The sequence below is a fragment of the Phoenix dactylifera genome, chromosome 4, assembly GCF_051530095.1.
Source record: "Phoenix dactylifera cultivar Ajwa chromosome 4, Ajwa_hap1_PhDact_Kaust_v1.1, whole genome shotgun sequence".
Classification (NCBI taxonomy): domain Eukaryota; kingdom Viridiplantae; phylum Streptophyta; class Magnoliopsida; order Arecales; family Arecaceae; genus Phoenix; species Phoenix dactylifera.
The window spans coordinates 50,153,909-50,166,742 of record NC_143193.1 but is presented as its reverse complement, the minus strand read 5'-3'; the positions used below and the strand labels follow the sequence as shown (position 1 = coordinate 50,166,742).

Here is a 12,834-nt window from a genome sequence, read left to right as displayed (position 1 = left end):
ATGGTGAAGACGAAGTGAACAAATTTATCCCAAAGTCATGAACCAAGCTACACTAGGACACCTATAAACCCTTTGCCAGAGTGACCGAGTTTCATGTTCCAGTATTTTCCCTAAAACTACTTCCTGAATGACTACCCGGCCTCCCTCTCATAAACAACTTCCTGAATGCTCTCTCTTTATGCTCTGTTCTCATTTAACAGACTCAAAAAGATAGGTGCAAGTTATGAAGACAAACCAAAGGATAAATACTTAGAGGCCATAATGCTATGCTTTCTTGCATGATTCGGGATCCTTTGCGGTGCGTGTTATATACTATAGAAAGTTATATAGCTCTCGATAGCTGCCACATCATCTTATTACAAAGATAGATGGCTGTTCAGCATCCACATATTTTGTACCTAACACAACACACAAACACACGACATGCCATGTTTGGCAGTTGTCCATCTCCATGATGAAATGATGTAGCGGCTATCGAGAGATGTACAGCTCTCTGCGATACAAAACATACAGTGTAGTAGAGGCTAATCATTCGTCATGCTAAAGTACCCTAGATAAAATTAAACAATGTTTAAACCCAAGGGACTTCTAAGGTCACTAATCAAGCCTGCATTTAACGGCATATAAGTGCATTCCTGAAAAGGTCAGTTTTGCCGCTATGCAGGTTGAACAGCAATGAGTTGAAGGTTCATACATGATGCACAAGCAAATAGTTAACACTTCGTCTGTTTAGAGCATTTCGGCGCAAGTTCAGTCTCTTCAGAGCGTATAAATCACAAGGCTATCTTTTAGGAAATTTTTTCTATCGTTTCATGAAGATGAAAGCACACATCAGAAAAATAGAGGCTAGTTGAATTGACCTGCGAGAAGTGAATTTCCATCGAGATCCTAGGTACCTTAAATTGCTTGCTAGCAATCCAGGACAAGCTAATGTTCTACCTTGCTTGTGAAGCTGACTAGCTATCTACCTGAGTGTCAATTTTTCGCAAAATTAGTATACGCATCAGAGACCTCTGATTCATGTGATTAGCATAAGAGAGGAGCAAATGCTGGATGTTGACATCCATAAAGCAATGTTACCTTCATGATTGCTTTGCCATGGAAAATTTCTGCACAATCTATCTACAGGAAGAAATCACCAATTTACATCCAGAACTTGATACTGTTATTAAGCTCCTGATGAATCACAGATACAAAAAGGGAATAAAACACCCCATAATGTCGTAAATGAAAGAAAAGTAAAAGTCCGCCTATAACATTATATCTTATGGAACAACCTTTGCTCTGTACAGAATGTGTGGAGATGTGATCTTACAATTACAATAATCATGTTGGAGTACTGCATACTTTATGAACAAAATCAATAAAAGCATCCACCTCCGCACCATCCCAGCAAGATCACTTGCATATGTGGCCATCTCATTTATACCCCCTTCAGATTCTTCAAATGAGTTGAATTGGATGAACATTTCAATGTTTATTCTGATCTTCCACCAGCAGTACCCTGATTGGAATGATATTTTTTCCTCTCCGAGTTTTTTCTTTTACAAACTCCAGCTCCTATAGTCTTCTTGGAGAGTCAAAAGATGACGGTGCTTTCATCTGGGTGATGTCTGGCCAAGGATCTGTGAAGTTATTGCTTGTTCTCACTGGGTAAAGCGCATAGTTGATTGGACTATAGTTGATTGCTCCAGCAGAAAAGGCTGGATGAGGAGGAGAAGGTAAGCAACTTCTATTACACTGTTTGAATTGCCGTAATGGACTCGAACAGGGTGAAACGGGCAAAGACATATTCATTCTCAAGCTGACTGGATCACTGCAAAATAACGGATTTGTGTTAAGTCCAAGAAGAAGCAAGCATGTGATTTATCAATAAGGGATTGAGATATCATGCCTTGGATTTCTGTATCCTGAAGGAAGTGCTGAGGGAAATTCAGTTACATGTCTCATTCCGTGCAGAGGAGAAATGCTTCTCTTGGTGGAAAACTCTGTGGTGATCTGCATGTGATTCACAAGCAATTGTAAGTGAAATGGCGGTATGACAAAAAATCAAGTGGACTGATAAATTAGACATTGAAATCAGATAGATCAGCTGCATAAATCATTTTTTCTCCACAGGAATTTCTATCTAAAATCTAAGTTGGATGAAATATATCCATCTTTGAACAAAAGACAATATTTGTAAGTCAAATGTTTATTTCAACACCTTGGTGGAAAATTTTGATTCTTTTGAGTTCGAAGAGAGGTAGATAAATGAGAGATAAGAACAAGGAAGTGACACTTCAGAAAGTAACACCCTTAACCCTTTCTCCAGTAAATCTATTAACAAGTCATTAGCTAAAAGAACATGTGTAAAACTAATTCCCTCTTACATTGCTACATCTAATCATACAAAGCAATGCACCAATTCCTCTAATTCTTTCTCCACAAAATTGCATTGATGTGGACACCAGATACATATTACAAAAAGACTCCTGCGAGCAAATTTGTAAGAGAAGTTACTTTATTTCACAAATTATAGGTTGGCCTTTGCAAACAAACCTAACTCATTAGAAACCATTATTTTAGAAAGCTACCATGGTATGCGGGTGGTCAAAGACCACATAGCACATATGCATAATGTGGGGCTGCAAATGCGTTGGCTGATTTGTATTTTAAATATTTAAATAAATAAAATATATTGAATACAATAATAATATCAATATTTTTATCAATAACAGCAGCATAATATCATTTAGCAATTAGTTTTTAGTACCTAATAGTTAATTCTTAGTAGTAATAATGATAAAATAATTAATGTACCGACATTATTAATGCACGTGTATCTGGCCTATTTGAAACCCATATTCAACCCAACCATTAGCATGGACTTGCTTGTACACATTGCCCTGCATAAGAGTGGCCAAATATGTGGTCCCACATATGCTGCTGCAAAATGGTAAGTAGGCTGCATATAAAGCCATACTATGCTAATTGTGCTGTATATGTGTCAAAGTGCCAAGAAGACTCTACTTTCAGTCCATTTATGGCCTCACGCACCACATTTTAAAACAGTGCAGCAAATGTTCCATTTATTTAGGAGAGTTGTGAATCAGATTCCATGTCGTTCATTATAATTCAGGGTGAAACACCCTTCCAACCAAGCTTTTATCTGTTTTTTTCTTTTTTTTGCCCATCATCACTCTTCACCCCTTCATTTTCAGAGACACAATGATCCGTGACGCCCTCCATAGTGCACAAGGACCATAAACATCCCTAATTTTATTTAAGCACAAAATGTAAAAGAGGGAAAAGGTATCTAGAAAAGCAAATTGCTTCATAAGGCAAGTCAAACACCTAGGTATCCCTCCCGGCCTCCGTAAGAACGGGAGATCCCTAAATCAATTGATCTTGCATCCAGTGATGTGCGAAGTTATCGTGCTCTTATAATTATGTTAATTTTATATTTTTATGCATCACTTTCTATATGGGAGCAAATATATATACTGATTGAGATTCTTCTATGTATTGGTTCTCAATAGCTCCAAAGTGTTGCATTGTAAATATTTTTTGGCAGAAGTGGAGAACCAACTAAGACTATGAATCTATGATTTGACTGAATAACAGAAGATAGTTCGTAAACAGAGTAGGAAAAGCATATAAATAGCCTGTATATAATTAGAGGCCATGAAAAAAAAATATCATATAATTCTTTATTCTAATACAAGACATAAGTGAAAACTATACCTTAGTATGGTTTCCATCAGAAGAAGAAGGCAACAAGTCCCTGATCATGTTGAACCTTGCAACTTTCATTGTTGGTTGATCTCGAACAAAAGGGTGATCCATCAGTTGGACTGCTGTAGGACGAGCTGATGGGTCACGCTGCAAGCATCGCCTTAGAAAACTTTTCGCATCCGAAGAAAGGTGCTCTGGGATTTCCGGTATATCTTTGCTATTCCCAATTTTAAATATTGCAGCTACCTGTCAAGTGCAACATAATTTTAATTTACAGGAAAACAACAAATATTAAAAGAACGTTACAGAAGCAGTTTGATTATAGCCCTAATATCCGTGTCAAATGAGAATATTTTGTCAGAAGGAAAAAGAGGGAATGAAATAAATAGCTCACCCCTTCATACTGGCTCCAAGGAGGTTTTGAAGTTGCCATCTCAAGAATTGTACATCCAAGGCTCCATATATCCACTGAAAGGTTGTATCCTTTGCCATTCATGATAATCTGCATAATATTTAAGATTTGTAACATCAAACAGTGCGTGGTAATCCAGGCATGAAAAAAGGAAGAATCAAATCTAGTAAATATCATCCGAAATAACTAACCTCGGGAGCCATCCAATAAGGACTTCCTTTAAAAGAACGTATTGAAGTGTAGGATGACATCTGTTTCAAGACAAATAAGCAAACAGAAATCAGAAACCAACTCTTGTATATATGTAATTTAAAGATATCTAGCACAGATTACATAAGAGGACAAAGAGGATTATTTGCATGTACAGGAATCAGAAAATAGCTTAGACTCTGATGATTGGACTTCAGGATCTAAGTTCAAATTTTTTCGCCCTGGCGTATTATATTTTTAAACTCTAGTTTTGCATCATTTCTGTGAAAATAGGCCTTATATAAATGACCTCTATTTGGTGCATGAACCGTTCAATGGGCATGTCCTTCCTTGGATCTGCCTATCAGAATGTTCTAATTTTGAATCAGCATAGAACATGGTTTTTTGCTAGATGGAATATCCAATGACATGAACGTCAAGCATCGAGGTTATTTTTGGAAAGTTCTTTTTCCCCCTCTACTAAAAATTTCATATTTAATCTTGAAATTACCGCTATTTGGAAGTCCATTGCCATCTTTGTCACCACTGACATTCATCAAGACATGCTCACTTTATTTCGACAAAAAGAGTAGTTTTCCAGTTGGCCATGTACCACCGCACTCCTTTGGGCATTAATGTAATTTTGATGAAAAGACATGAGGTACTTGATGCATAAAAGTGAACCTTTGTGCTCTGCCTCTCCCCTCTTTCTTTCTCCTACTCTTTGAGATATCATATTATGCTAACACTAAAAGTTCATCTCAAATCTGATTCTTGACACTCAGAAGTCACCTTTTACTTTGTTTCCTTCCCTTTCTGTACTCCACTTCTATTTGAATCAGCATTTCCTCCAGTGAGCACTTGGTTTGACAAATCTGTCGCCTGGTCAAAACTATGGGTGATAATGGATCATGAAGAGGAAATCAGGTTGCCTGATTTCTTGCAATAAGTGGCAAGAAAATTGAGTCGTGAAAATCAACTTTCATATGAACGAAGAAAATCAAAGCCCATTAGGAAATTCAAAAGTTTTTAACCCTCACTTAAATCTCAAACATTTTTAATTTGGGCCTCTTTTGCATCATTCAGAATTGCCTTTTTAATTGCCTGTCCTGGACTTCCTTTTGGATAATTTGATGGAACTTCGTCGAGTCTGCTAAGTTCTATCAGATGAACTGAATATCAACAAATCAGCTTCTAGAAACAACAAGTTCTGTAAGGCCAACTATCCCACCATATCCATGGTAGTACACTTGTGCATACATGCCTCTTAACAAGATGAAATATAGATGTGATAATGGCCTAGTATTCAAACACACCTAACAATGTATCAAATAAGACAATGACCTTGTGATTATTACTCTTGCCATACCTTGGCCTTTGATTCAATGAAATATCTCAATATCTTTCTATCCTTCTCATGTTATCCTTTTTAACATGTAGTCACTCTCTTTTAACATCATTTTGTCCCATTTCGTGCAGCCGGTCACCATCTTTTATTACCATGGTATATAGTAGAGCAAGCATCAGGGCTCAATGGTTCTCTGCACACAAGTCGTTCTCCCACAATTAGACTAACACCATCTTCAAGGAGTCAGAACACAAACTAATCACCATTATGGCATTCAAATGCCTCTAGAAATGCTATGACAATCACTTTGCAACACGAGGAGGAATAAATCTCTGAAATCATATAAGTATTTACTTTAGATAGCCTTCCTCCTAAGAATGCAAATTTTTACCAGCCCACCGTAGATCTATTTTGCCAAAAATCCCTAACAAGTGCCTTTTACATGTCCTACCTAAATTAACAACTTCCTTCCTGATAGCACTGGTCTAGCAGTCTCAACCTTGTACTGAATTGGTTAATGGGGCTTCTCATCTTTACACTAAAAGATAAAGTTCCTTCGCATCAGTTTAATTGAATTCCAAAAGCTTGATTACTTGACATATAAAACTTTATCAATACTGCTGGCCAACAAAACAAAGATCATTGACATTATGTTTGGATTTCAGAAAACCACTTGGGAATTACTCTTCCAGGGGAGAAAAATTCTGCTCATCCACCATCAACTTTATTTTCAAAGACATCAGAATTCGGTTCCCGGTTCTCATTACTGTCCTGTCATATGCATTTTGACCAAATTGTGATCATGAATATCCACGACTGCAATAGTACTCCTAGAAAATTTATCCTACAAAAGAAACCATAAAGAGTACAAATAAAATTAAGCTCCAGAAGCTGATATCATCCTCCACATAAAGAATAAGGTATTCTCAGCAGCTAGAAGTAACTTTTTTGGCCAGCCTGCTTGTGAATCAGAGATACGAAATATATTAAAAGTTCTCTTACAAATGAAAAGGATTCCGATGGCAATAACAAGCTAGTGTAAGATAAAGTAAGATTAATGCTTCCGATGAACAAAGAACCCAAAAAACTCAAATGAGGTCTTTTAATAGAGGCAGAAATTTTCTGAGAAAAATGGGGGCATAAAATAATACAAACAATTGCTCCATGATGCACTTGATGACCTAAATGTTACATTTATAAATTATTTCGCTATCGGAAATATATTTCAAGTTTATCCAAGTTTACTAGCAATTCATAAGTTTCCTAAGTCAAGAAGCTTACATGTTTGGCCATGCCAAAATCAGCAAGCTTGATTTCACCATTAGGATCTACAAGTATGTTTGCCCCTTTAATGTCCCTGCCAAGTAAACCATCAACTTTCAGTAATCACCGCAGTAACCATCTATGAAATATATCCTCTGCAAGAATACATACACACACACACACATATATATAACTGAAAATACTTATCAGCCAAGTACCTATGAACAGTATTCCTCCCATGTAAATAAGCAAGCCCAGAAAGAATCTGTCCAGCATAACTACGAATGACTGGTTCTCTAAACGGACCATACTCCTGAAGCAACTTATGAATAGAACCACCAGAGACATACTCAAGATAAACTGAAAGTGTGTCTTCAGCCTGTATTAAAAGAAAAAAAAATATTTCAACTCAATTCAAGTTATTTTCACATGGTTATTAACAAATTATACTATTTAGAGAGAGAAATTTTCAGAATAACTTTCGGCAAGAAGTTGAAATGCTAGACAACGCACTCAACTAGGTCAAGATAAGTTTTTACTATTCCCGGCTCCTTCCTCCACTTTGGTGAATGTTCAACTATGTAAGATATGCACAAGGTCAGATACATGCACCGCTGCTTTTAAGCAAATGAATTACAGAATACATTGAGATGGATCTGTGGTAATACAAAAAAGGATACAACAAGAAATGAGGTCATATATAGAAAAGTTGAAGTAGCACCAATTGAGGACAAACTAAAAGAAATACAACTAGATGATTTGGACATGTAAAATATAGGCTAAGGGATGCTCCAATACAAAGGAGTGATTTGATATGTGTAGAAAAAAAAAGGGGTAAAAGTAGACCGAAAATCACATAGGATAAAGTAGTAAGGAAAGCTTTGATATCGCTGCATATTTCGGAAAATGTGCCCCTAAATGGAGTGGAATGGAGAAAAAGGATTCATGTAGACAGACCCAATTAGTTTGGAATAAAGGCTTCGCTGAGTTGAGTTGAGCTGAATTCGAAACAGAAGGGAATTACATTTTTGGACCTATTCATCCTTGCTCTCATCCTAAATTTTTTTATCATCTTTAAGACTAAAATTACCCTGACAATATGTGTTAGCAGATGCCATCCCCGTAACTATGATTAAAAAATTATGGCTCAATTATTTTTCAGGTTGGCTTTAGGTCATTTGTTTTTGTTTTCTTTTTCAACTTTAGAACTTTTATTTTTCCATTACTTTTGGCTTATTGCTGCACAACCCAACTTGATGGACTTCACTAGCATTCAATTCTCTATCTACCTTGTGAGGGAAAATATTTTATGCATAAAGTGCTGCATAGAGTACCACCGAGAAAAAGATAATATGAATAAACAAATAAATATAAATCACTGTCTTTACTCTAGAAAAATTAGTCAATGGATTCAAATTTACCAGTTCACTGCCATAGTACCGCACAATGTTGGGATGTGAGAGCTGACTAAGCAAAGTTATTTCCTGAATTCATGAGAATAAAAGTCACCTTTAATCTTATGATTTGATAAATTTTGTCATGTGAATCATAAATTCATATTGCCTTATGACACAACAAAGTCTAAAGTAATTCAGAAATGGGAATATACATGTTCTCTGATAAATTGAACAAGATTAGAAGATTGCCTGGCTTAGTTGCTTGAGGCATTCTTTTGAATTTGAGTCATCAGAAATAACTTTGACCTCCTTAATTGCACACATCTGCCCACTCTCACTGTAGAATATGCATCACGAGCATCAGCTTTAAGTTTCATAGTCTGAGATAAAATCCTAGATCTCAAATGCACAGATTGAACAAGAATAAAGAGATACTTTATAACTTCAGCAGAACAAAACAAATAATCTATCTGGAGTTTAACTCTTTGAATGTTTGATACTTTGAAATTTTTTTTAAAAAAAAAGAGAAACTTTATGAAGGCTTTTAGGTTCATTTCAGAATATTCCTTTAGTATAATTTAATGCATCCAAGAAATTTTTCTCCAGCTCTCAAAAATATGCATCTTTTTCGAAATGCTGCATCTTAATAGAGGGGAAAAGAGGCCAGGTACCGATTAAATCCAAGATAGACATGGCCAAATGTTCCCCTGCCCAATAACTTTCCCCTCTTCCACTGTGACTGAAGAGAACGTGTAGAAGAACAGCTGGGAGAACTTGGAGGAAGGGGTAAGGGATGAGGTGGGCTCCTCAGATCATCCTGTTTATAAGTTGGCGACCCTGGGCATAAGCTGAACTCTCTGGGATGTCGAGGGGATGTAGGAAACAGATGGCCTCTTGAGCCAGGTGGAGAGCTAGGTGCTCTTGTATGGAAGACAGTCTCTGTGGGAGTTCGGAAATGAGTGTAAGCATTTACATTAGAAGAACCATCAGAACCATGCATTTGAAACTCTTTTCTTGGTGAAACAGGGAGTTCAGCACATCTAGGATGCTCCAAAACTGGACTGCAAGAGAAGAGCTGCCTGTCTTCAGAACCATGATTATGCCTCTGTGAATCAGTTGTTACGTTTCTGCACCTCGGCACGTTGATTGGGTCCGGGAATCTAGTGGTTCCAACAAAGAGATAAAACAATTAAGATAAAATCAAATACACTTGCATCTGAAATGAAATGATGAAATATTTGTAGCTTTCACAAAGCATGTTCAGAGTATCCAACAGATCTCACACTTAAACAATTCCAAAGAGAAATAAGTCTAAGAATCTCATTAAACAAACCATCGAACAAGTTATGATGCCAAACTACCTGACAACTTTCTCAACATAACATACAGCCAGATCGGTATGGAAACCATGGTGACCAGACACTGAGAAATATCTAAACATACCAAATCCTAAAAGACTGTTACATAAATGAACAAGAGAACTAAATAACGAGATCAAATGCGACAATAATGAGATCCCTACCCCTCACCCTTCATTACTTCAATGAACTAGCAGCAAACGGAGAAACTTAAGGGGAAAAAAAAGCTTATGTTAGAACATTAAAAACTTATATTTAGAAAACTTATATTAGAACATTAGACCAGATGACAAGCTCTTCGACAATTTTTGAAGAAACCATTTCCATCACTAGCCACAGAAACTATAATAAAACCCAAGCATCCCGAACTTCACCCCTGATCAATAATCCTCAGAAAAAGAATGTAATAATTTGGATCTCATTAGCAACCCTCAAATTAAAAACATCACCTCGCCCCCCAATCCGAAACACACAATTCCAGCAAATCAATCAAATATCCGATCAAAATCCAAACTTTAGAGACAAATAGGTCACAAAACGAAATCCCCAACAATTTTCGATGCAGGATCGCCGAAACGAACACAGACTCAACCTAATCGCAGGAAACCCATAAACCGAACATCAAGAAAGACCGGAATAACAACACGAACCCAATAAAAGAAACGAAACTCCACCTACCTATAGAACCCCAGATCCGCCGCGGTCTCCTCCGAAGACCCCGAGGAGCTGGCACTGGACACCGACGCCGAGGCCGACCCCGTTCCCACCCCATGGTCGTGGGGCAACGTTGGCAACGGGGAAGACTTAGACGACGGGAGGGGAAGTGGATGCCCATAGGCAAGCCCAACCGCCGGCCCTCCACCGCAGGCACCACCGACAGGCGACGGATCTCTGCTCCTCCTTGAGAGAAGAACCTCATCGAAACTATTAGCCTTCTCCTTCTTGCTTCCCCTCTGAACCCCCTCCTCCTCCACCACCACCTCCGCCGCCGCCTCGTCCTTCTTCCTTGGACTCGAAGTAGACTTCGATTTCGATTTCGATTTCGATTTCGATTTCGTAAACCCCTTCCACCAAGCCGGCATCTTTCCGAGAGATCTCGAAGATAACGAAAGATAATCAGGGAGTGAACGAATCAAGAAGACGAGTCTGGGAGGACAAAAAGGAGAGATTTTTGGGTTTCGAGGAAATAGAAGAGGGGGGAGAGAGAGAGGCGATGGCTTTAGAGAAGCAGTGGGTGACAGCTCAGCTGACGGCCGGCGGAGGGAGGTTGGAGGGTGGGAGATAAAAACCGGAGCGTCGGATGATGACGTGGTAGGGGATAGAAAGCATCTCGATGCACGAAGATGGATCGAAGGTGGAACGGCACCTTCCGCCCGTGCACGCTACACATGGCCCTCGACACAGCCCAAAGTAAACCTATCGCGCGCATGTCACATATTCACATGTGCTGTACGTCACATAGAAACCGTCCACACGGTGGTTGTATCTCATGCTACTTGTGAATATTTATTATTTCACCATCGAGATGGTAGCACGGTAAAACGTAGCTTTAATTTTATCGAAATGGTCCAGATTCGAAACACGCGGACGTCGATTAAATATGAAGATCGGATGCCTTCCATCTGATTGATCTGGTGAAATCGCTATCTGGTCTGTCGGATATTTAGATGGTGCTGGTGTGACGTACTCACGTAGAGATAGACTGCAATACTGGTCGAGCTCTACCACGAGTGTGAAAGATATGAGTAAGAAAGGTTCTACCTATATCGAACATTCTTCAATGGGGGAAGGCAGTGGGGTTCTCCTCATACCCTCCCCCTCTTCCCTTTCTCAAAGCAAAAAAAAAAAAAATACTTCCACCATCTCATATTTTTACTCCATTTTACAAGTTTATTTAGAAATAAGAATGCTATATATATATATATATATATATATATATAAACATTATGCTATGGACAGGATATTCTACCGATGTGTGGACTACAATTTTATAAAATATTTGCATCAGCTACTGTGATCACTCTCAAGATTAGTTTGGTTCGCAGAAAAATAAAATATTATTTTTGAGAAACTGATTCTCAGCAATATGATGATTGAGAAAATAGTTTTAGCATGTTTGGTTAATCATGAAAAAGCGGTATATTATACGATAGCTTATGTTTGGTTGAACATCTAATTTTCTAAAAAAATTGTATGAAAAATCTATTATACTTTTAATAAAAAAATTTATCCACGAATTACGATGGCTTAAAAATAGTTTTTTAAAAAAAAATTCTAATTTTCAATCGGTAAGAAAATAGCTTTTTCATATTTCTCGTAATTTTTTTTATAAATTATATTTTTTATAAATATACTATTTTATATATATATATTTTAAAAAATTTAACCAAATAAAACATCCATCCACGTCCATCTCTTATTACTTTTCTTCCTTTTCTTGCGAACCAAACAAATCCTTAAGACATCTTTCAAGAGTTATATAGGAATATCTATGCTGTCGATAGCTCTCACGTCCATCTTGGTATGACGTGAGGTCAAGCGTCATTCTTCTTTTAGCTTGGAGGTGTGATGGTCTTTGAGAATAGTAGCGACGCCAGGTGGCAACAGCTGTAGAAGTTTCTTCAACCTTGTTGGAACGGTAAGGTAATACCGTCCACCAAGCACACCTTTTTGTGTTTTCATTTGTTTGTAACTTTGGATGGTCCGCGTTGAGGTGGAGTTATTACCTTTTAGGAATATGAATGTTTTCTTCCCTTCATTTATTTTAATGACAAGGATAGATTAATATAAGATTGAGGTTGGGGAAGATTCAACTCTCAAAATTAAAAATAACTGCTACAGTACAATTCTTTATCTTATGGCATGATAATGATCTATCTCTTGCCTGTTGTTTTCTATATCTCTATTCCAAAAAATCGATACAAAGTCCAATAGTTTATGTCCAAAAATTTGTTTCATTCAACTCTTTCAATATGTTTCTTGCCCGGCAAATGCAGAAAATCGGTGCGGATCGTACTATTCTTAAAGGCGACTCAACCACAGTGGTTGAGTAGATTCAGGGACGGAGACGCATTGCTGAGGACCAGCCATTGATCCTTGAGATTCGCAGGTTGATGGAGAAGTGCGACTCCCATCAGGCTTCACACGTGT

General features: G+C 37.6%; 1 protein-coding gene across 1 annotated transcript; it reads right to left on the bottom strand.

Moving 5' to 3' along the window:
- Nucleotides 1–1,142: 1,142 nt before the first annotated feature.
- LOC103720517 (mitogen-activated protein kinase kinase kinase 3) lies at nucleotides 1,143–11,162 on the bottom strand. Its single transcript, XM_008810255.6, has 11 exons — nucleotides 10,363–11,162; nucleotides 8,998–9,486; nucleotides 8,576–8,663; nucleotides 8,351–8,413; nucleotides 7,148–7,308; nucleotides 6,948–7,023; nucleotides 4,321–4,380; nucleotides 4,112–4,219; nucleotides 3,727–3,963; nucleotides 1,895–1,998; nucleotides 1,143–1,816 (listed from the first exon to the last, which is right to left on the bottom strand). The coding sequence occupies exons 1-11, from the start codon at nucleotides 10,764–10,766 to the stop codon at nucleotides 1,561–1,563; spliced, it is 2,046 nt and encodes a 681-aa protein (XP_008808477.3). The 5' UTR covers nucleotides 10,767–11,162; the 3' UTR covers nucleotides 1,143–1,560.
- Nucleotides 11,163–12,834: the final 1,672 nt, after the last annotated feature.

What these genes read in the sequence shown, in the direction of transcription:
- LOC103720517 (XM_008810255.6), bottom strand. Translation starts at nt 10,766, where the DNA reads ATGCCGGCTTGGTGGAAGGGGTTTACGAAATCGAAATCGAAATCGAAA. An exon ending in CTTATTGGATGGCTCCCGAG is followed by an intron (nt 4,220 to 4,320) that starts GTTAGTTATTTC and finishes AATATTATGCAG; the next exon opens with ATTATCATGAATGGCAAAGG. An exon ending in CTTGGAGCCAGTATGAAGGG is followed by an intron (nt 3,964 to 4,111) that starts GTGAGCTATTTA and finishes TGCACTTGACAG; the next exon opens with GTAGCTGCAATATTTAAAAT.